Source organism: Phoenix dactylifera, chromosome 2 (assembly GCF_051530095.1).
Source record: "Phoenix dactylifera cultivar Ajwa chromosome 2, Ajwa_hap1_PhDact_Kaust_v1.1, whole genome shotgun sequence".
Classification (NCBI taxonomy): domain Eukaryota; kingdom Viridiplantae; phylum Streptophyta; class Magnoliopsida; order Arecales; family Arecaceae; genus Phoenix; species Phoenix dactylifera.
Window position 1 is genome coordinate 46732986 of NC_143191.1, and position 25141 is coordinate 46758126.

Genomic DNA, 25141 nt, shown 5'->3' on the forward strand with positions numbered 1-25141 from the left:
CGAGGATGTGGCTCCTCCTCTCAATCTGTTCTGCTCCATGAGGAGGGTGACCGCATCTGTAACATGCCCGAGTTGAGAGATAATGGACGAAGTGGCCCTGCTATGTGTAGTGGAGAGCTCGGTCACCGACTTCTGAAGTGCGTCCAGCTTGTCGATGAGCACGTTCGACAAGCGCTCGGCCTCCTGAGTAGTGGTGCTCATGTCCTTCCGGATGTCATCGCGCATCTTCCGAGTGATGCCCGTGACCTCACTCATACTGGAGAATTGAGCCTGGATCAGGCTCCGGACGTTGTAAATCTCTTCCCGTACATGGGCCGTCATCTCAGTCACGGCTGTCAAGGAAGGGACCAACGCTGACGAAGGTGCAGGAGTGGGAGCAGGCACTGAACCCCGGAGCTCCCGAAGTAGATCATCTCGCAGATCTCGGACAATCTCCTGCCGCAACTCCTGGAGCTGCTCAGGAGCGATCCGGACCTCCATGACCTGAGGAGCTGAGGAGGAGGGTCCGGCTGAGGTGGTAGGAGCAGAAGTGGAGGGAAAGTCAGGATAATCTGAGTCTGGCTCAGGACTAGGGGAATGTCTGGTGGTATGTGTGGAGGTGGAAGACTTCCTAACCCAGGTCTCCTCTACCTTCCGAAACCCCATCCTGTGTAGGGTCCCCGGACGCATGCGATCTGTCCATCGCAATGCGCGAGAGGGTTCCCCCTCAGGAATGGGAATCTCGGCCTCCCTAAACAAAAGGGTGAACATCATGCCGTAGGGGAGGGTGAGCCTAGGTCTATCTAGTGGCTCACATAGATATCTAAAAATAAGTTTTGGGAAGTTGACTGGGGTGTCCTGGAGAATATAGAACATAAGGGCGAGGTCCCTCTCAGAAACAAAGTCGAAGCGCCCAGTCTTCGGGAAGAGGGACCTAGACAGGATGCTCAGGAGGATCCGCACCTCAACTGGAAGTAAGCTAGCGGATACCTCATCCAAGGGGGACTGGGGTGGATGCCCTAGAATGGCCGTAAGGGCCTCAGTCCTATCCTCAGGGTGTGCGGGTGCCACCCCAACTTGGGGAAGATGGAGGACCTGAGCAATGATATCCTCCGAAATGAATAATGGGACACCGGCTACCGTGCCCTCTATACCCCCATCGCCCCTATGGACGGTACCGTAGAACTCCCTAACTAGTCCAGGGTATGTGGGGAGATCTAAGGTGAGGAAATACTCTAAGCCCTGGGCCCTAAGTCTCTCTCCTATCGTAAAGCCCTCCCGGGAGAGATAGTCGAAATCGACGTATCTCCCGGTGGAGACCGCCTTCCCGGCGCACGGCCTCGAGGGAACCGCCCTCGGCGGGGAACGAGCCGGAGGTTGTGGCCTCGCGGGATCGTTCCGAGCCTTGGAACGTCGCTCGGTGCCGGTTGCGGGTTGGGACCTCTTCCGGCTTGGGACAACGGTTTTACGAGGCATGGTCGACCTAGAATGGAGTAAAACGCTAATGGACGGTGAAAGGTCGACGGAAAAAGGCTTAGGGACGGCTGGAGACGATCTAGGAGTCGGCTCTAGGATTTTGAACAGTGGCGGCGGTGAAAATAAGTGTTTTCTAAACGATGGAGTTAGGGTTAAAAAGTCGGATCCCGACTGCGAGTCGACTCCTCTGAGTCGCGAGTCGACTCGCCCTCGAGTCGACTCCAAAATAGGCGCGAGTCGACTCTCCTTATGTGCCTGTTAACCTCGAGTCGACTCCCGTCTGTATGCGAGTCGACTCCCCCTCTGCTGCCATCGATCTCGAGTCGACTCTCGCAAATGCGCGAGTCGACTCCCCCTTACGAGCCGACTCTGAAACTTGCTCAAGTCGTCTCGAACTCTGGCACGCACCTAAAAATCATGCTATGTTCGTGCCGAATGAGGAAAAATCACTAAATTATGATCTGATTTGATGATCATTGAAACGAAACTCTATATTAATCACAATCTAATCATCAAAATCAAATGAATCTAGTGGAAAATACCACTAGGATGGATCAATCACTCCTAATCCCCTCCTAAGCACACTAAATCTCTCTTCACTTAGGGGTTTTGTAAAAATGTCAGCTAATTGATCATCAGTACAAACAAATTGTAGTGTCACATCACCATTCAGTACATGATCTCTTATGAAGTGATGTCTTATCTCAATATGTTTAGTTCTTGAATGCTGAATTGGATTCTTAGTTAGATTAATGGCACTTGTATTATCACAATTAATGGGTATTTTATCTTGTTTGATGCCATAATCTTCTAATTATTGTTTGATCCATAAGATTTGAGCACAACAACTCCCGGCTGCAACATATTCAGCTTCAGCAGTAGATAATGCAACCGAGTTTTGTTTCTTGCTAAACCATGAGATTAAGTTTTCTCCTAGAAATTGACAAGACCCGCTGGTACTTTTTCTATCAAGTTTACATCCAGCAAAGTCTGAATCTGTGTATCCTATTAATTTTAGGCTAGATTCTTTAGAATACCATAAACCTATATTCTTAGTTCCTATTAGGTATTTAAAGATTCTCTTAACTGCAATTAGATGTGATTCCTTAGGATTAGACTGATATCTAGCACACATGCAAACACTAAACATGATATCAGGTCTACTTGCAGTAAAATACAATAAAGATCCTATCATACCTCTATATAGTTTCTGATCTACAGATTTACCTGATTCATCTTGGTCTAATTTGCATGATGAGCTCATAGGGGTGCTGATTGACTTGTTCCCCTCCATATCAAACTTTTTAAGCATCTCCTTGATATATTTGGCTTGATTGATGAAGATGCCTCCTTCAGACCTGTTTGATTTGAAGCCCGAGGAAGTAGTTCAGCTCTTCCATCATGCTCATCTCAAATTCACTCTGCATCAAATCAGCAAATTCTTCGCAGAGGCGATTGTTAGTAGCACCGAAAATAATATCATCAACGTAAATCTGCACTAATAACATATCTTTGCTTTGCTTTTTCAGAAATAGTGTTGTATCTACATTACCCCTAGAGAACTCATGTTCTAATAGGAATTTGCTAAGTCTTTCATACCATGCTCTAGGTGCTTGTTTCGAACCATAAAGTGCTTTGTTCAATTTATAAACATGATTAGGGTATTGATGATTTTCAAAACCAGGGGGTTGTTCTACATATACCTCCTCATTAATATACCCATTTAAAAATGCACTTTTTACATCCATTTGAAATAGTTTGAAGTCCTTAGAGCATGCATATGCTAATAATAATCTAATAGCCTCAAGTCTAGCTACAGGAGCAAAGGTTTCATCAAAATCTATACCTTCTTCTTGATTATAGCCCTTTGCTACTAGTCTAGCCTTATTCCTTATGACAATTCCATTTTCATCAAGTTTATTTTTATAAATCCATTTGGTACCTATAATTGAATATTCAGAAGGTCTTTCAACTAGATTCCATACTTTGTTTCTAGTAAATTGGTTTAATTCTTCTTGCATTGCATTTATCCAATTTACATCTTTTTCAGCTTCTTCTATGCGTTTAGGCTCAAAATGTGAAACGAAAGCTAGATGATTGTTTAAGTTCCTAAGGGATGCTCTAGTCCTAATAGGTTGAGATGGATCATCTAGAATTAATTCCTTAGGATGCCCGTGAGCATACCTCCAAGCTTTAGTTAGCCCATGATCTACTATAGTCTCTTGGCTTGATGATGCATCTTCAATTAATTTTTGACTGTTATCTTGTAATGTCATCTCGTCAATCTTTTCTTCAAGAATTTCCGTATCATCATCAAAATTAACTCTCTTACTAGAAGAGATATCGCTAGAATCATCGAAGACAACATGTATGGATTCTTCTATAACTAGGGTTCTTTTATTAAAGACTCTATATGCTTTACTAGTTGTAGAGTACCCTAAGAATATCCCCTCATCAGATTTAGAATCAAATTTTCCTAGATTATCTTTTCCATTATTATGAACAAAACACCTACATCCAAAGATATGAAAATAGTTTACCTTTGGTTTTCTGTTTTTCCAAAGTTCATAAGGTGTTTTCTTTATAATAGGTCTCAATAAAACTCTATTTAATATATGACAAGAAGTATTAATGGCTTCTCCCTAAAAGTACTTAGGGAGGTTACTTTCACATAACATAGTTCTAGCCATTTCCTCTAGAGTTCTGTTTTTCCTCTCCACAACTCCATTTTGTTGTGGTGTCCTAGGTGCAGAAAAATTGTGTGTTATCCCCTTTTTACTACAAAACTCATCAAATAAATGATTTTCGAATTCGGTACCATGGTCACTTCTAATAGCTATTACTGAAGTATCTCTAGCATTGGTTACTTCTTTATGAAATTTCTTGAAAACTGAAAAAGCTTGATCCTTATGAGCTAAGAACATGACCCAAGTGTATCTAGAATAATCATCTACAATAACTAGACCATATTTATTTCCACCTAGGCTTGTGGTTCTAGTTGGTCCGAATAGGTCCATGTGTAGTAGTTCTAGAGGTCTAGAGGTTGAGACACAATTTATAGATTTAAAGGAGTTCTTTGATTGTTTGCCAAATTGACATGCTTCACATATTTTATTCTTTTCAAACTTTAATTTTGGCAAACCTATCACCAAATCTCTTTTAACTAGTTTAGATATTGTGTCCATGCTTGCATGACCTAACTTACGGTGCCATAACCAACTAGCATCATTGTCCTTAGTTTCATTAACAACTAAGCATGGGTTGTGTTTAGCAAGATCCTCAAGGTCTACAACATACACATTTCCACGTCTTATTCCTTTAAAAACTAAACTATTATCATTTGGGTTTGTTACGATGCATAGTGATGGTTTAAACATAACATCATAACCTTTATCACATAATTGACTAATGCTTAATAAATTATGCTTAAGACCGTCAACATATCTAACATTATCAATAAAAGTAGAAGGGGTAATTTGTACTTTACCTATACCAATGATGTGACCTTGGTTGTTGTCTCCAAAAGTCACAGCACCTCCCTTCTTAGCTTCAAGGGTGAAGAATTGATCCTTGTCACCCGTCATGTGTCTTGAACAGCCACTATCCAAGTACCAGCAATTTTTGTTGACCTTGGCTGCAAGACACTCCTACACAAGCAGATCATATAATTTTAGGGACCCAAGTTTTCTTGGGTCCTTCATGGTTAGTCATGTTGGTTCCTTTTGGAACCCATACCCTTTTGATTTTTCTTTTAATTTTTCCTTTCCTATAGTCACATACATTTGCTTTATGTCCTACAGTTCCACAACAAAAACAGGTTATTTTCTTAATTTTACTTTCTCCTGCTTTAACAAAGAAGTTACTAAGAAGTTTTTGCTTGTTTTTAGGTTTGTATCCTAGACCTGCTCTATTGAATACAGCTCGTTGACTATTAAGTATCATATTTAATTTTTCAGAACTATATGTAAATTTTTCAACCAAGGGTTTGTATTTCTCAAGTTCTTTAGTTAGTGTCTGTTTTTCTGCTTTTAGATCATTTAGTTCTTTTGTGATACTCTCATTTATATGTTTATAGTTTTTGGGTTCTAATGTTTCTTTGTTCAGCCTTTCATTTTCTTTAGTTAAGGTATTATTCTTTTGTATCAAGATTTGGTTGCTTGTTTTAAGTTCTGCATTTTCTTTGGTGATACAATCCTTATCCTTAACTAACTTATCGTATTTATGTAGGTAAGATTGATTAGCTATTTTTAGTTCTTTATTCTTAAGATTTATGGCCTTATATTCAATCATTAATTCATTAAATGCATCATACAATTCATCAAAGGTAAAATCGAGATGCGTGTTGGATGTTACCTCATTTTCATTGGCCATGAAACAGAAATTGGCCTTTTCTTCTTGTTCCTCATCCGATGATGAAGATGATGCGTCGGAGTCCGATAAGGTGGTGACAAGGGCTTTCTTCTTCTTGTACTTGCTGCCCTTCTTTAGTAAGGGACACTCAGCTCTGATGTGCCCCGGCTTCTTGCACTCATAACATCCAATCTCCTCATTTTTCCTTTCCTTACCTTTATCCTTGCGATAGGAATTTGAGGGGCCTCTCCTTTGATGATAGGACTTCTTGTGGTTGATGAATTTTCTGAACTTGCGCACAAGAAGAGCCTCATCATCATCTCCCTCATGATCTTCTTCTTCACTGCTGCTACTGCAAGACAAATCTTTGTTAGATGATGTAGATTTGAGAGCTATTACCTTTTTCTTATGGGAGGACTCTTCTTCGTTGTGCTGCTTCATTGTTAGCTCGTGAGTCATTAGGGATCCAAGGAGCTCTTCAAGTGGAAGCTTGTTCAAGTCCTTAGCTTCTTGGATTGCCATCACCTTGGTTTCCCATGACCTTGGTAGACAGCGAAGAATTTTCCTGACAAGATCACTGTTAGTATAGTTTTTGCCAAGGCTTTTTAGGCCATTGACAATGTCAGTAAACCTAGTGAACATGCTAGTGATTGTCTCATTAGAATCCATCTTAAATAGTTCATACTTATGAACTAATATATTTATTTTGGACTCTTTGACTTGATTCGTGCCCTCATGGGTCACTTCAAGTCTGTCCCAAATCTCTTTTGCAGAATTGCAAGTAGAGACTCTATTGAATTCATTCCTATCTAATGCACAGTAAAGCACATTCATTGCTTTAGAATTGAGTTGTGCCTTTCTCATGTCATGTTCATCCCAATCCTTTTCTAGTTTAGGTACAGTGACACCCTCTACATAGATGGATGGGATGTATGGTCCATTTACTACAATGGTCCACATCTCATAGTCTTGGGCTTGGATGAATATTCTCATCCTAGCCTTCCAATATGAGTAGTCAGATCCATTAAAGAATGGGGGTTTTTGGGTGGACTGACCCTCAATGTGGGAAGATCCAAATGGGGTTGTCATTTTGATCTTTTACTCTTAGGGTAGAAGAGTTTAGGCTCTGATACCACTTGTTGCCCAGATAGACAACCCAAGAGGGGGGGTGAATTGGGTTTTAAAATAATTTTGCAATTAAAACGTTGTGGATGACTAATTAATGCTTTACCAAGATGATTAATTAATTGCTATGTGCTGTGAATGAAATGTGAGTAAAAGAAAGAGACAAACAATCACAAACACAAGGCTTTTATAGTGGTTCGGAGCTAACCCTTGCTCCTACGTCCACTCCCCAAGTCTCACTTGGGAATTCACTATAACCCCTTGGATTACAGCCGGTTGTTTTACAAGCTCACAACCAAACTTGTTGTTTTACGAGCTCACAACGAACTCGGTCGGTTTTCCCTAGCTCACCGACTAGAACCACCCCGATTGTTTTTCCGAGATCACAATCGAACCCTTACACGTTGGTTTTACACTCGGCTCAGCAACCAACCTCTACACCCTTGATTCAATCCCCCGATTGAACCAAGCAAAGACAAGATGGAAATAATGACAACAAACAGAAAAACAGAGCTTCTCAAAAGCAGATAAATAACAATATAAACTAGAGAGAAGTTAAGAGCCCTCAAACACGTTTGAGTTGGAGTAGAGTAGGGCTTCTTGAACTTCGGGTCTCCTCTTGAATGTCTGGTCGACTTGAATGCAGGAGGAGATCTCTTTCAATGTTTGGAAAGAGGTAGTTGGATGGAGTTATGGCGCTCTTCCCTCTTTTCGTTGAAAAACCACTTGCAGAGAATGAATGCTTGATTACTTTGAATGGAATAGTGTGTCTCTACCTTGCTACAGTCCTCTGTGGCTATTTAAGCCATCCTCCACGGAAACTAGCCGTTAGACACCTTTTTCTGCCCGTTCTGCACACTCTGCACAACCTGACAATATGTCCGTTGGGGGTCGGAGTCGACTCGCGCGATCAGGAGTCGACTCGGCTGTAGCGGGAGTCGACTCATGCTTTTCTGGAGTCGACTTGGCAACTGTTCCGGGTTTGAATTAAATTAGCCTCTTCGACTGGGAGTCGACTCGTCTTGACCCGGAGTCGACTCGCCAACTTCTGGAGCTGACTTGGCATTTTCGGAGTCGGCTCATTTCATGAAATCCATGGAGCTAATTTTCAACTTGGCCCACTCGAGTCGACTCGACAATCTTGGGAGTCGACTCGGCGCTCAGAGCCCGAACCCTCGATCTTCTGTCTTTTGGCTCGTCCAGTCTTGGAGTCGACTCGAATTTCCCCGGAGTCGACTCGGCTCTCAGTTTCCGAAACATAGCCTTCTGCCTTTTTGGTGTAGCGCTGCCTTGGAGTCGACTCGAGCTATCTGGGAGTCGACTCGGCTCTCAGAAACAGTAAATCGGTCTTCTGTCTTTTTGGGGTCGCGCTGTCTCGGAGTCGACTCGCGTATTGCGGGAGTCGACTCGAATCTCAGAGTCCGAAAACTCCTCTCTGACTTTTTGCCTTGTGTACCACTGAGAGTCGACTCTCGCTTTCTTTGGAGTCGACCTGTCAACCATCGGAGTCGACTCGCGTTCCACAGGAGTTGACTCGAATCTCAGGGTCGAAAATCGCTCTCTGACTTTTCTGTCTGTAACTCCTTGGAGTCGACTCATACTACTCCAGAGTCGACTTGGTAAACATCGGAGTCGACTCGCGCACTTCAGGAGTCGACTCGCTGACAGGTTTTGAGTTGATGCTTTCTGCTCGTCTGTCTATTCTCAGTCGGAGTCGACTCGTAATGATCCGGAGTCGACTCGAGCCCGTGCCAGTGATTCTGATACGCTTGGAGTCGACTCGTAATACTCTGGAGTCGACTCGAGTCTCAGACTTTGGTTCAAACTGACTTCTTAACTTATCCAAAATATTATGAACCAAGTCTAGAAACACTTTAGACAAGATTTTCACTGAAACACTCAATTGAATTCATTAGTAAACAAGAGATATACTCAGATGCTTTGAGCTCATCAAAATCAAATAGGGTTATGATCAATCACTCCACATTAAGAAAGTCACTTTATGGGCTAAAGCAGTCTCCGAAGCAGTGGTACAAGCATTTTGACTACTACATGATTCGGATTGGCTACAGGAGATGTGAGTATGACTGTTGTATTTATGTGAGGAGCCTTGATGATGGTTCTTTTATTTTTCTGTTACTATATATGGATGATATGCTGATTGCTGCAAAGAATATGAATGAAGTCAATAAGTTGAAGACTTTGTTGAGTAGAGAGTTTGACATGAAAGATTTGGGCGCGGCCAAGAAAATTCTTGGGATGGAGATTCGCAGAGACAAAGATTCCAGGAAATTATGGTTATCTCAGGGTAGTTATATACTGAAGGTGTTGGAGAGGTTCAGCATGGGTAATGCGAAGTCAGTGAGCACACCTTTAGCGATTTATTTCAGATTGTCTATCTCACAGTGCCTAAAGACAGAGAAAGAATTGAAGACATGTCAAAGGTTCTATATGCTAGTGCAGTGGGATGTCTGATGTATGCTATGGTTTGTACTAGGCTGGATTTGGCGCATGCAGTTAGCGCAGTGAGCAAGTTTATGGCGAATCCAGGGAGACAGTATTGGGATGCAGTCAAGTGGATTTTCAGATACTTGAGGAGTACTACAGACCATGGTATCATGTTTGTCAGACAGCAAGATGATCCTTCAGTCGTGGGGTATGTTGATGCAAATTATGCAGGGGACCTGGATGACAGAAAGTCGACTACAGGCTATGTATTCACTCTTGCAAGAGGGCCTATGAGTTGGAGGTCCATGGTTCAGTCTCTAGTTGCACTATCTACGACTGAGTCCGAGTATATGGCAGTGGCTGAGGCTGCCAAGGAAGCATTGTGGTTGACGGGTTTAGTCAAGGAGCTGGGTGTTCAGCAAGGTGGAGTTCAGTTGCATTGTGACAGTCAGAGTGCAATCTATTTGCCGAAGAACCAAGTGTATCATGCGAGAACCAAGCACATAGATGTGAGGTATCACAAGATTAGGGAGATGGTTTCTTCCGGTGATATATTGTTTTAGAAAGTTCACACTTCTGAAAATGCAGTAGACATGTTGACAAAATCCGTTACTGCAGACAAGTTCAAGCATTGCTTGGACTTGGTTAACATCTCTAGGTGCTAGAGAGGATGTGTTCCAACTTATCAGCGTCAGGTGGTGTCCCAGGTTATCTTTTCTTCTAAGGGGTGAATATTCGCCAAGGTGGAGATTGTTAGAATAAGTGGCTCATATTAAGTGGTATTCTTATTTGAGTGGTATACTGGTATTCCAACGGAGCGGAGCGAAGCGACCAGATATATTTATCTTTGGGATAATTATGTAATGTTTTATTTTACCAGAGATGCTGATAGGGATTGGAACTCTAGGGTTAGGATTTTTAATAAATATCTTGTAATCCTTGCTATTTGGAGATAGTTGAAAGTTACGGCCGTTTCGCTCCCGTGGACGTAGGCACATTGCCGAACCATGTAAATTTCTGTGTTCAATTCCTCTTCCTCTTCCTCTCACAATTTTGTATGTTGTTTTGTTCGCCGTTTGGATTCTGTATTTTTCGCAACAATTGGTATCAGAGCAGCTAGGTTACAAATTGATTTTCCATACGGTGGGTTTTGGATGGCTCTCTTCCCAAGGTGAGAAACACCTTTTCTTCCGTGGGTTCTGTCTTGAAGGCAGCGAAGAAGAAGTCCTTTCGTGGGAGGCTTCACGTGGGGGAAGGGGCTCTTGGTGCTTTCTCTTCCGAAGTGCTTCACGTGGAGGGAATTTTGTTTTGGGGTTTGTGTGTTCTCTTCCCAAAACGAGAAGAAGAACAGAGGAAGGAGCGTGAGGGAAGGAACGACGGCCGTAGGTGTTGTTTCTCTTCTCACAGAGTTTCGGGAAGGGAGACAACTTACAAATCCAAACCCAGCAGTCTTGTAGGCTGGTCCAACCATTGTTTATCTACTACAGTGGTCTGCAAGGAAGCTATTGACATATGGGATCTCATGGAAGATGGCAGATACACCATTATTGTGGCTGCCCTTGGAGGGTGCCTCTGCATATTCATCAGAACTTCCCAAGTCTCTAAGCTTGGACTCATCAAAGTGGAGCTGCATCAGTAGCTCTTTTACAAAGGAACCCCGTTGATGGCCAACGTAGTCACCATTTTTTATACGCTGTTTTATGCCCGTAACAGTTGGCTGGAGCTGTTCAACAGTCAACATGGAGGTCAAACTAGCTGTGTAACTCGATGTGAGGATCATTACGACAAATACCCATATGATCACTGCGATCTTTGATAAGTTGCTCTCCAGTTTTTCTCCAGAAACCATAGTAAAAATATTACTCTCTCTCGATCATGGCTGTGATTGCCTGGCCTTGTCATTAGATAGCTGGGGGGTAATTACTTAACCATGACCAAAGACAAGTGTTGAGAAAGCAAAATAGAAGATGGTTCCGAGTTGTTTGGACGTATGGCCCCTAAATTCTTCGTTGATTCGATGCTCCACCACCCACACCACGAATCCTATAAAGAAAAAGAAGGCCAAGGTCCTGAGCCAGAGGTCCACTGTGAGTGGCTTCAAGAAGATCCATGCATTCTTTCTTGCATCGTCTTTGACTGGAACAATCATAACCACTCCTGATTTTGTGGATGGCAACGTAAAGGAAGCCAAGGAAGCTAAGGAGCGATGAGCTCAATTAGCCACCCAATGTATTAAAGAATAATATTTACGTCAGCATAACGCAAAGAGCAAAAGAAAGGGAAAACAAAAGTCAGGGGAAAAAAAAATAAAAGACACAGTCAGAAAGAAGATTAGCGTAAAAGCTGAAGATGTAGTGACGGGCAGAGGTGAAGGCTCGGATCGGGCTGCATGAAGCTCAGCATCGAAGAGCACAGAATTCATCACAGCAGAAGCCTATTGAGAGCTGATTCCATCATAGCCAAATGCAGCCGAATAGGAGGCAGCATCGATTTCATGTGGCATTGCTGAAAGTTGGACAGCCCATTCACAATTAAGTAGCATTTGATTTCATGTGAACAATCCAATTAAATGAGACTAACCAATCTAGATTCAGACAGCTCTCTCTACCCTGATTTCAGACAGCTCTTCAAATGCCTCGGCCCGTGGAAATCTAATCCGTGGACTGCCCGGGTCCATAGAGGACATTCCTTCATCTGGTGAGGCAAAGTTTATGTCGGAATGGTTGGAGATGCTCATGGGACTCTGTGAACCATCAAAATAAGGCAAGATTACAGCGCCCTGAGCATGCCCGTTTTGGTTGAGTTCCCCATTGTTTGGAATGACTTCATCTTTCTTCTTGAAAGTAGGGGAAGTGAGATCCTTGCTGTCGTAGTACTTGGCCAACGCTACTATTTTTCTCCAGAGGGAACTCTCAGATGTAGTGGCTCCTTTCCAGTTCTTGTAGAGGAACATGGCAAAGAAAACCAACAATGCAAGCAGCGAGACAACTCCAGTGATGAGAAACAGGCCTCCAAAGCTCTGGAAGTTGAGACTCGCGGAGCTGACGCTATCGCTCTGGCTTGGGGAAGCTGACTGATCTCCAAACCACTTCTTTTCGATCCCTGTCATTATATCCCCTTCCGTCACACTCAAGACGGCCCTTGAGACATCAGGCACCAGAGGAGAATCTCTCGGAAAAACCTGCGAAACATAAAATTCAGATTTTTCAGCTCAAATTCTAATGTTGGAATCATGAAACATAACTTTTCAGGTGGGCATGGAAGAAAGCTGCCAATGCCCTTTCAGGGTATCTTTTTTCCTGTCTGGGTTGCAACCTGTTTGTCATGCTTTAGCTCAGAGAGCTAAAGCTAAAATCAGACCATTTGCCCACATTTCAGTGAAGTATTTTGCGGAACAAGAAATTATGAATGCTTTTAGAGGAGAAAGTATGGCAAATGATAAAAGAAGGTGCGATGCATGGTAAGCCCGGTTCTGTGAGGAGCATGTCTCATCATGAAGATATGTGATGGTTATGTGATTATCTGATAGCAATGCGAATCCATGAAAAAGGCAGGAGAAATGGAACTTACGAAGCCAAAACCGTCAGTCTTGTAGGTTGGTCCAACCATAGTGTAGTCTGCGCCATGTTCTGATAGGAAAAGCTTGAGGTAGGGAATCTCATCAAAGATAGCTGCAACCCCTCCATGAGCACTCCCATTTCTCAAAGCCTGAGCATACTGGTCAACTGCAGTGTAGGTCCTGAGCTTGTTCTCGCCGAAGTTCATTCTCTTCAGCATCCCCAACACGAACGATCCGTCTTGGTACCCAATATATTCTCCATTCTTTAGCAGCTCGTTCACGTCGGTTACCGTTGGCTGGAGCTGTTGCACGGTCAGCATCGAAGTCAGGCTCGCCGTGTAGCTCGATGTCAATATGAGCACCACAAACACCCAAATGATCACCGCGAACCTCGATAGATTGCTCTCCAGCTTCTCCCCTGGAAATTTGTCCAAATCCAATGGAAGTTAGCCGAAGATCGATGTACGTACTAATAATCTCCTACGATAGATAGAAGCATGAGAATCGATCACCGAACTGTGGGCGAAGACGAGGGTGGAGAAGGCGAAGTAGAAGATGAGTCCAAGCTGCTGGCTCGGCGTTCCCCGGAACTGCTTGTTGATCCGGTGCTCGATCACCCACACAACACACCCGGTGAAGAAGAAGAAGGACAGGCTTCCGAGCCAGAGATCGGTGGTCAATGGCTTCAAGAAGATCCAAATGTTCTTGCTCTTGTCCTCCTTCACCGGCACGATCATCGACACCCCGGACTCGGTGTACGGCAGAGTGAAATCCACGTACAATGACCGGTTGAATATGATCGTCACGTCCCCCACCACGGCATCAAATTTCTGCATCCCATTTATAGGATCAATGAAGAAACCCGAATATCAAATTAACGGTGTTACTTGAGATTTAAAGTGTTCTTCTGCTGACCTTATCGTAGACCTGGTACACGAAATTGTCGTAAGACTCGACGTTGTCGTAGGGTACGTACTCATAGGGAAGAGCATACGGCAGCGCTTGCATGACGGCCTCGAAGACGTCGATGCAGTATCCGGTGACGGTCACTTCGTTGGTGGACGGATTCCGAGACACGTTCACGAACTCGTTGAACCCCTGCTTCACGGGCACGCCAATTTGGAGCTTCTTTCCGTTCGTCGGAATCTGCCACCCTTTGGGCACCATCGTCGAGTCCCCCGGCCAGATGACGGGCTTTAACCCCGTCCGATCCTTCGAACTTACCGGTGACCGGGATATCCTGGACACCGGATTCCAGAATCCGATCTCCCTCCCCGCTTTCCCGTTCACATTCACAATTTCGAACGCGGACGACTGCAATTGCCCGTCGCTTAGCCGGAATTCGCCGGCTAGGCCGTGGAATCGGGTCTTGGAGATGGCCTGTAAAAGTTTCGGCCCGGTCTGGGACTCGCCGAGCTTGCCCAGGTCGGAATAATTCCCAATTTGCGATGGCCTCTGCTGGAATACAGGACTCGGGGCGCCCACTTTCTCCACCGCCATCGCCAGCGCCCAAGCGGCGTCGTAGGCCCACAACTGGAACACGGTCGGGTCCGTCGGTTCGACGGTGGGATTCTCTCGACGGAATCTCGCCTTAAATCTGGCCGTGAAATTGATGATCTCCTTCGATCTGGGAACGTACGGCCGCACCCCGATCACGCCCTGCATCGAATCGATGACCGTCGGGTCAAGCAGATCCAGGAGATCGGTGATCCCGTCGGTGGTGATCCAGGCGTAGTCATCGGTCATCATGCCGAGTTGCTCGGCCCGTTGGAAGAGTCGAGAGCCGAGGCTCCGCGTCATGTGGACCACGAAGACGCGGGTCTGCATGGTCATGAGCTTGTAGAGCTCTTTGTCGAGCTGGTCGTCGGAGGCGGAGGGGGAGATGACGCTGCGGTAGGGGACGCGGGCCTCGACGTCTTGGAGGGCGTCGGTGAGGGAGGGGATGATGCCGGCGCCGTAGTCGGAGTCCTTGTAGATGGGGACCAACTCCCGCCATCCGAAGTGTTCGACGATGGCGGCAATGGCGCCCGCCTGGGAGGAGTCGTTGAAGGTGGCGCGCACGAAATAAGGGGTCCGGGCGGAGGAGAGGGATGGGCTGGTGGCGGAGAAGGAGAGGATGGGGATCTGCGTCTTGCTGCCGAGGTCGGCGACGAATTCTGCCTGCGATGAGGTCTGGGGGCCGATGATCGCTTGGACTTGGACGTTCTTCAGCAGGTCCACCGCTGCAGCAATGAAAAGGGGAATGAGTTAATTTTCTATCTTTTCCTGTCTTCTTGTTCGTTTCTTTTCTTGGGTTAGACCAAGTTGCAGAGTTTGTGACAAGTGGGCTAGGTTTGATCTTAGACTAAGACTGGCCATGAATACTACTGATTAGCTCACAAAGTTGTTCTAATACTCTAGATTCCGAGCCGACGTTTTTGTTTCTAGAGCTACGACTTTTCATGTTGATTGCTTCTTTTTTTTTTTTTGCTTCATACCTAGCAATTGCTTCTCCTGCCAGTACTTTGACGAGTCAAAGCTCCAAAATAGGTTCTTGGTTTACAAGAATCAAACTGGTTTTCCGATCACCGGTTATCAAAATATTTGAAAACTTTGAGAAAAAGGATAGATTGGTGCTTCAAATTTGTTTCTAGTGTCATTGAATAGTAAGCGGGTTGGAGGTTTGCTTTAAGGAAGCAATTTGTATTGCACCCAGATTAAAGGTAAAAGTGGGCCGAATAATATCCATAGAGATCCATTTTCGTAATCGAATTCATCAAGATATTGATTGGAATTTAAGCATCCAATTAATGTCCATATCTATACCTATATTTGTTAAAGAAAAATAGATATAAATATTGATTGATAACTATCCGAATATTGAATTCTATTTATAATCTTATTTAATTTTATATATCACTCATATAATTTTAAAGAAAATATATAACTACATTAATATGCTATTAACTTGATTTATCATGTATTTAATAATATTTTTGATTTTATGATTATAAAACTAAATCATTTAACTTATATCTATATTTATATTTATACTTCTAAAATTCAGATTTGTATTTATATTTGTTTAAAATAGATATGAATATGAATTCTTGCATTCGACTAGTATCTGTATCCGTATTCATATTTGCCAAACAATATACTGGTATGCAATCTATATTCAATTTGCTTTCAGGTCTAACCTAGATCATGCCCATGCTAGGAGGCATTTGAATAGGCCCAACCAATTGGCCTAGCCTGAAAGTATTGACTTAGCTCTATGCCTACCTTTCTTTAGTCATATTTTATAGGCTCAATATTTTGGGAAGAATGTGGAAGAAATGTGGAACATCCAAGCCAATGGAAGAAAAGGTTGTTGTACATTAATAGAGCATATGAAAATCCACATTTCAAAACTAGAAGATTTTGATTTTTAAAGATGGGAAAAAGATGGGACTCTTATTTTAAATTTATGCACTCCCTGGTACGCCCACTTTCCTCTAAACCTGAACCTGCACCCCCTTGTGAACATGTATGACCAAAGGAGGTGGCACCAGCACCCATGGGTCTTCGAGCAGGTTCAAAGTTAGAGCTGCGTTTGGTTCGTGAATAAAACAGGAATAACTTTATTCCGAGAGAAAAGCCCTTTTTTTTTTGTACTCTTTAGCAATGGAGCAACAAAAAAAAAAAAAAAAAAAATTGTTGCCTATGGTTTCTCAGAAAGTTTAGCCTGACAAGAAACAGGAATAAGCAACGGAATAACTGTTCCAAAGGGTATAATTATTCCTAATCCACATTTATGATTCAGAACCGTACGAAAGATAGGGTTTTTTTAAAGAATTGGGAGTGCCAATTTAATTTTGAGAGGCAGGCTCGGATTTGGCCAATCTCCACAAATGAGAAATAGTAGCGGCAGAATTTAGAAATTATCTTCTCAAAATATATAAAGAGAGGATACCTGCAGAGGCCGCCTCAACGTCATCTTGGTTCGAGTCTCTGGTGTGCAGAATTATCCTGGTTCTGTAGTTACGATGGGCAGCATAGAAATCATCGATCGCCATGGAGATGCTGGTCCGGCACCTCTTCCCCTCCATACTCCCAAGATCAAGAATTACTCCAACATCAACCGATATCGTCGCATTCTGAGCCAAAACCACCCCGGCTCGGTCGCTCATAAAGGAAGAGAAGATCACCAAGAAGGAAGATGCAGCGAGAAGAAGGTGGGTTGGCCTCTCCATCTAGACCTGAAGCCTCTCCAATCCAACTCATGAACAATCCTTCCTCTTTGTAGCAGGTTTAAAGGACCAGAGACTAGGAGAAGAAAGAAATGAAGGCATAGCTTGAGATGGAACCACACGGGCCTTGGAATCTTATAGCATGATAACGTGCAGAGACTAGATGGGAGCTGTCGGTTTGTCTCTCTGTGGAAATTAGATAAGACTAGGTTTTAATAAAATTGAAGGGGATTCGGATTTGAAGCAACACCACACGCGGCTTTATTTGTTTATTTGTAAATAATTGACTTTGACTCTAGAGGGCCTACGTGGATGGTTGTTGCCTCTGCTGGAGTACTCAACTGAAGCGGTGTTACGACTTACGTGGAAGCTCTATTGGTGCTCAATGTTCAGTCTCACCGGGCGGTCTCATGACTAGGGCTTCTGCGAAGTGGGTAGGTTTCGCGGTCGGCTTGTGGACCAAGAAATAACTCCTTTCCCAATCCCCGAAGCATTCTATAAAGAAGTCTATGGGCCGTCGGGACTCATTTCCGGTATTCACGGAGATCGACACGAGTAGAAATGAAATAATGAATCGAGTTAACAATTACAATACCATCGAGAATAAAACCATTGACACCAGGACATTGGAGATTTATTTTTTTATTTTTTTAAGCATTTTTTTGGCATAGATATTCTTTTAAAAATTTAAATTTATGTGAATACTTTCTTAAAATTTATATTTATTTTTATATCTTCATAAAATACTGTTTTTTAACAAATGCCCCCGATATTTAACGATTCTTCTAACACCGTTAATAAAAATAATATTTATTTTAATTAAAAATAAAATAAAATTTTAAAATTATTTTTTTGCCTTCTATTGCGATTACTTTATAAATGTTTCTTTTTATATAGCTACCCATTAAGGATATTTTAGCCAATTTAATTTGAAACTGTTAATTTTTTGACGACGTTAGATGGCATGGGTATACATGCAAAAACAAGGTAAAAAAAGGATAAAATAGCAAAACAAGTGTTTTACCAATGTATACATGTAAATAGTAATTTTGTAAGGATATTCATGCAAAAATTGATATTTAGGAGGATATTTATGCCAAAAAAAGATTTTTTTTAATGAATAATTTACAAGTTTGATGTGATTTTAAACATGTTGAGGAGCAGGACCACATTAAAACAAATAGAGGATAAACAATTTAAAATGATAACAAGAAAAACAAATGTCTCAAGAAAGTATGATATTCTAATCATGAATTGACTCGAAAAACAAAGGCCATAATCATCTTCGTCATTAAACGTTTCTTACTTCAACATCGGAAAGAAAATAATATAAATTATTTGAGGTGCTATATATGAACGGTTGTGCTTGAAACTTAATATGGATAGTTAGCATTATAAAATATCAAGTAAGGGATGAATGAAGTCTTTTGCTTCTGACCTTTTCCTATTTTTAAATATGGGATGTGTGTTTTTCACTACTGAATGGAAATACCTTTGGCTCTTGTCATAGTATCGTTCCTACCATGCTCTTGACCATCCTTGAATTCAAGACAATGAATATGTTCAAAGTATGGACTGTATTTAAGGACTATGAAATAATGATAAATGGTTGTTTATTATTGGTTGGTTTCTTTTACTCGCCGCTTTGATGCGTTTTATAACATGGATTATAATGTTAAAAATAGAGTTCGTCATTGGCCAACACACGGTAGTATAAAAGGAGGCCAATCAAGTTTGGGAGTAAGAGGCTCAGGTTGCTGATAATATTTATGTCCATCCACCCCGAGGTCATAACATACTTAAAACATTTGTAGAAAACATTTTATCAATCTAATAATATAGTTAAACATTTGTTGGAAATATTTTATCAATCTTTGAGTTGCTTCAACGCTTGATTGAGATCCCAACTTGGCTATATGGGTCAAGTCAAGGGTTTCAATCAAATAAAATAAAAGCAAAGTAAAAGTTCTAAAACCATTGCATGATCTCAGCTAGCACATTTCAAAATAGTTTCCAACTAGTTTAACCATAATAGTCAGAAAATCTAGAACTAATACCAAACCTACTAAGAAATTGTTAAAGCAAATTAAGCCATAACCTAGACGTTGCACCAGCCTCCAATCAGGTCTCGCAGTGAGTGAACTCTCTTGGGGGAAGTTGATGGGGTTCTTACCATGAGCAAGAATATTGTCATGTCAAATGAAGCTTCTCGGCAATTTCTCCTGACCTGAAACTGATTTGACATTTGTACAATTGACTGTAATCCAATAGAATCTGATGATGTCAAAAATTTATTAAGTCAATTCAATTAATGTCATCTATTTGTTTAGTATTGCGGACTTTTATTACGACAGTGAAATTAGATAAGAAACTTCCCCGCAGCATACTAACTAAATACATACAAGCTTCGCTCGCCTGGTTGAGCATACTTGAAGTTGAGGCCTGCAGAAATCATGAGATAGCGATGCACAAACTTGATACCCCGTCGTTTAGTTGGCCACTATTTTATATCCAATTCTTATATACTTAGTATTTAATATCTAGTTCAGGATGCACATCAAGATTTTGTACATACTTATATCGGTACTACTCACACTTAAAAACTTATTTTTGTACGCAATTATATTTGTCCGATTCACACTAAAATTTGCACAAAGCCATACTAGTATTGTTTAGTATTATGCTGACTTGCATCCATGGTGTGCAGGGCTGTGGACTAAACATTAAACAATTATATAAATTATAGGCAATATTAATGACACAATCCAAATGCTATGTGCGAATTACTTTCATATTTTATTTGAGAACTACCCCCCCGCACCCCCCCCCCCCCCCCCCCCCCCTGCTTTCTTTCTTTTCTTCTTCGTCTTCTTCTTTTCTTTTTTTCTTTTTTTTTTTTTCCTCACTGTAGTGGATGGCTCATATGTTTCTAATATGGATATATTAAAAAAAATCAAAAAAAGCAAGTCACTCTAGATAACTTTTTTTTTCCATCCACGGAACTTCCGAGTGATCAGTCACATACGAGACCGCCCAATCCGCAACCCCAATAGCCTCTTTGTAAACATACTTGGTCTGAAAAAGCAACATCGCCACTAACCATGATCCGAATGTTCCGAAGCAGGAGTGGCACTCACCCACGCCACCCATGTCCTCTCGGCCCTTCACAAGCGGTAACAATGATTGTTATTTTAATTATTCAATCTAATCCATTCGTTATTGTTTTCATAGATTTAATGTTGTGGACCCAGCATAACCTTTCCACATCTCACACCTTTCCACCTCTGGAAACCGAAGGTTTATTGCCACTGAGATGGTAGTTCAGTGGAACTGGAACTTACTTCCAACCAAGTGGTTCCGAGTTTGAAACACGCGGACGTTGATTAAATTATGGAGACCGGATGCTCCCTGCTTGGATGCATGATTTGGGAGGCCCCTCGGTCCGCTGGTAGCCTCGGTCGTACTAGGTGTGATGTACTCACACGAAAGGTAACCGTGCCAGAGCCCAAAGAAGTAAAGAGCCGAGCCCACGGGTGGGAAGGATATGAGTAAAACCGGCCAGCGTGCTCAACACACGGTTATTTCTACCCGCATCGAACACTATTCTGGCGGGGTGAGGGCCTAGTGGGGGCTGCTACACGGGGGTGGGCTTGTCTCTTCCTCCCCCCTTCCCATTTTGGTTTAGCAAAAAGAAAAAAAAGAAAAAAAAGAAAAAAAACCGAAGGTTTATTTATTATACCATATAAATACTATTAAAAAGCTTTAATTGCATCAAAAAATCACAGCCGTCTGTATTTCTGTTCACGTGTATCACGCACATGAATTCCTTCCTCTGATTCCCACCATAAAGTAGAGGACCATTCGTTTGCCGGTGTGGGTGCCCATCTGCTTCTGGTGAACCAAAAGTTCATATCGAATTCATCTCCGGGCATATTTTTAATATATTTACTATTTTGTAACTCGGTGCGCATGCATGTAGTGAATTTTGGATGTTTATGTCTTCCTCTATCTTGTCATATTTATGACCATCTTAGTGAGTATATACTCTTTATCTATGTGACTAAACTTTGTGCTTTAGTCTCACTTTTTATTTGTAATATTGTTTCCAAAAATATTGATTGATGCTAGATCGCATTATGATGACTAAGTACTTCAAAGATCATTCAATTATGAAAAACTATGTATATAAACATAAATAATTAAATCAAACATTACATTATTGTAGAAGCTAGATAGTTAATGGTCCTAAATATATGATGTTCTTTTTATCTTTACTATGAATCATATATATGCAATAATTCGGTAAGAGGTTTTTAACTATAGGCATCCTTTTCTCCACCTAGGCATCCAGATAATTAATAATCTTGATATCTTATTATATTAATAGCATGTCAGTCCTGAACATCTAATTTCAAATTACAAAATTGTGCTCATTTATTTTTAAAATTTAAAGATATCAAACTGAACTAATTAAGTATCTGCATGTAAAAAGTATAATTCCTAAATTCTTCCAGAAATTAAACCATTACAATGAAAATCCAACAAAACATTGAGAAAATCATGAAGAGAGCATGTTTGGTGTTATTTTTGCAGTGTGGTGGGTAAGGAACATGGGTTGCTTCTTTTGGAGAACCAGTTTCGCATGATGCTTGCATCTTACATTGAGGCTTTTCTCACTCTGATTGGCCCTCCAAAAAAGGACTCAGATTCCATGCTTGAGGTTCAACAGACAACTGAGACAAGGGCGTCTAGCTTAAATTCCCATGCACGAGCCCAGCTTCAGTTCTTTTGAAAATGGGCCGAAGCCACCATGCTTTGGTCTGATATTGCATTAATTTCAACGTTGTTTCCACAATGGTCACGATTCCTGGCTCCAGTGAGAGGTCTAGGCTCACCACCCCGGCCAGCTCCACCATGGCAGCAATATTCTCCACACTCTCCTTCGGAGAATACACCGGGGTCAGGGGCGAGGCCGAGAAGGCCAGCAATGCAGAAGGCAACACAGCTATGAACAACAACAATTAGACCACTGGAGATTTGAATTGAGACTTTGTTGCAAAAGGGAGCTGAGGAAGGTGAGGGGCCTAATCACCATTGAGGGTGGCAATTTATTCTGCCATAATGGATATCCGACTCGGCTCGACCCTAATGAGATAAGTTTTACCTAATCTGTTAAGAATTAGTGGCGAGGATGGGTTTTCATTCTAAAATCAGCAGCGGATCCGAGGTAGTTGTAGATAATGACAATATCCACCTCTGAATCGGACCTAATTATATATAAACCTTGATGATTATGATGATAATGGAGAAAAAGGTATTGTGATTGATTATGAACAATATTAATCATGTCAAAGGTACAAGATACATATTTTTCTTCTTTTTTTTTTTTATTCGGTTGACTGGTTTTCTTAGTTTAAGGAACATTTGACTTTCTAAAGATTGCTATTATTGTTGAAAATTTATTTTATTATGTTACAAACCTTCGATTCTTATTTTCTTTAAGTACTGAGATTTATTTTTATATTTTTTTATTTATTCGATTTGTATGAAAAAAAATTGTAGCTTCTCCATTCTGACTTATCCCAACCTGCATCATCTAATTTCACCCGCCACGTTCCACTCTGGGGCGGTTATAGGATAGGTATGAATATATGATTACCAACTATGGAGCGGGTATGGTAATAGTCTACTCAACCCATAGCTGCCTCATTGTCATCTCTAATAACCATTTGATGAAGCCTTGATTCAAGAAAGAGATAAAGTAGAAAGCCAATAAACGCATGTAAATCATAGACATAATTGTGGGGGAAAAGAAAGGAATACGGTGATTGATAAAAAAAATTCCATGCTGCACTAAGCTCCAAGCTTACATATATAGATAGCATACAACAATTCTGAATTTTCCAACTTCAAAGTGAACTAGCTCGTTGGGGAATTATAAAAGCTGAATTTATCAATGATAGTGGTGCCTGTTGGAATATTTCAAAATTCCAAGTCTGCCCTTCTTTGTCTTTTGTCTTTTTGTCTAGTGTACTTTCTTTTAGTCCCACATTGGAAAGGAACAAAACTCAAAAGATCTTTATATAGTATTCAACCTTTTAATTTGGTGAAGCAAAGAAAGAAAGTAGCCCACGCGCGCATGAGCCCAATGGAGGTCCAAACCAAAATTGGCGAATCCGATCCGGAAATGTTTAACCGGGCGCGTTGCGATTATCACGCGCAGGGGGACCCCCCCCCCCGCGGGTGTGGGCTTGAGTCAGGTTTCTTTTTGCCGTTTTATTTTTTGAATTGACTCGTTTGGTTCACCCCTTTTGAGAGGTTTCAAAACATCACAGCCCAACCAGTGCCCTCCGCATTTCTTCCCCTCTCTTCCTGTTTTTTTTTTCCCCTTCCTTTTTTGGGTCCCGAATATTAATTTTATTTATCATAGCCTCGATTTGCGCAATCCTAGTGTAGAAGATTGAACAGGAGTGGCCATAGTTTTACGTTTGGATCCTCTCCGATTGGAACGAATCCTAACTTGAAGCGGTTAAATAAAACCTTTTTTAAAAGTACGGGGAATTTATATGCAACATGGACAATTTGAGAGGGTCAAAAAAATAATTTTCCTTTTCTCTTTTTTTCCCAGAAAAACTACAGAGGATTTCTGGGCCGCCCAACTTAATTATTTAAGTGAAAAAGAAAAGGAAAATACTTTGTAATACACACACGAAAAATTTACCAGTCTCTTATCTGCCATTTACCAATTTAATAATAAACCAGTCCCTTGCTTCACAACAAATAGCTGGAGTTCTACCCATGCCTCTCGCCACTTCGCAAGAGAACTTTTTCTGTATAGCCTCCAAGCATTGCACAAAACAAAGGATGGGACATGGTGGATACTCTCCTGGTTATTTTAGCAACTGAACCAGTTAGCATCCATTTGTTCTCGTGAGCCGACCAGGAGTGGCCAGGCCCAGCCACATAGCGCCTAACCCAGCCCTTGGGCTTGTGGGCCTGCCCTGAAGAGGCTAGGGCTAAGGCAAATCGTGCCTATGGCACGATGCAGAGAAGAGGCTTTGATTGGAGTCTTCTTCTTCCCCGATTTCCGGCAAAAATTAAAGTTATCTAAGCAATCCGAGTTTGACTAGAACTCTTAGGATTCAGCCAATTTAATCCTCCTTCCTCCTCCTGGCTCCATCAATGAAGACCGAGATCTAGCCGCTTATTTTGAGTTCCAATTCCGAGTTTTTTCCTTGGATTTTCATCAGAAAGAGTCGCCAGGAAGCCTCGCAGGGTTGGGGTATGAGTTCTCCATCTTCTCTTCGTTCTTCTTTAATGTTTTGGGCCTCCATTTCCTTTAGTTTGAGCCGGCAATCGCTAGAACTTCTTCCGAAACAGGGCACCCCTGTTTCGGTCTTCCTTCCACCAAATTCAGCTGGCCAGCCACCGCCATCGGCTGCCCTCCGGCCGTCATCTCGCCGGACCACCATGACCACAGCCACTGGCCACCCCTTTCTCTTTTGTGTTGCCAAGAAAGAAGAAAGAAGAAAAGAAGAGAAAGAAAGAAGAAAAGAAAAAGAGGAGAGAGAGAGCCATCCCTCTCTTTCTCTCTTGTTTCGTCTCTCTCCTCTCTCTACTTTTTCTCTCCTCTCTCCTTTCTCTCTCTAAAAGATCTATGGAACCCAGTATCGGATTCTGTCAACCTAATTTATGAGCCTAAGTTAACCCGTGTAAAGGGCCCTGATCCTCCCAGATGCTCGGGCTGCTTACTAGACCGATCACCCCGGCCCTATTGAATATACTTAAAACCTTCATTGATGAACCATGTTAATTAATCTTGACTCTAATCGAGCCCATGCCTCTGATTTATTTATCGAATCACTCAGGTCTGACCTACTCAGAATTGTCAAATCGCTTACATATCTCTATTTTTCTCTCTCTCTCTCTCTCTCCCCAGACGAATAAGATTGATAGGAATGAAGAATGATACAGACTTGAAGTTCGCACTAGC

General features: G+C 41.9%; 1 protein-coding gene across 1 annotated transcript; it reads right to left on the bottom strand.

Annotated features, from left to right (window-relative positions):
* Positions 1–11556: 11556 nt before the first annotated feature.
* Positions 11557–17380, bottom strand: LOC120104015 (glutamate receptor 2.9-like). The gene is made up of 5 exons (XM_039120172.3): positions 16872–17380; positions 13853–15159; positions 13455–13767; positions 12949–13355; positions 11557–12559 (listed from the first exon to the last, which is right to left on the bottom strand). Exons 1-5 carry the CDS (start codon positions 17149–17151, stop codon positions 11969–11971), a joined length of 2898 nt encoding a protein of 965 aa, XP_038976100.2. The 5' UTR covers positions 17152–17380; the 3' UTR covers positions 11557–11968.
* Positions 17381–25141: the final 7761 nt, after the last annotated feature.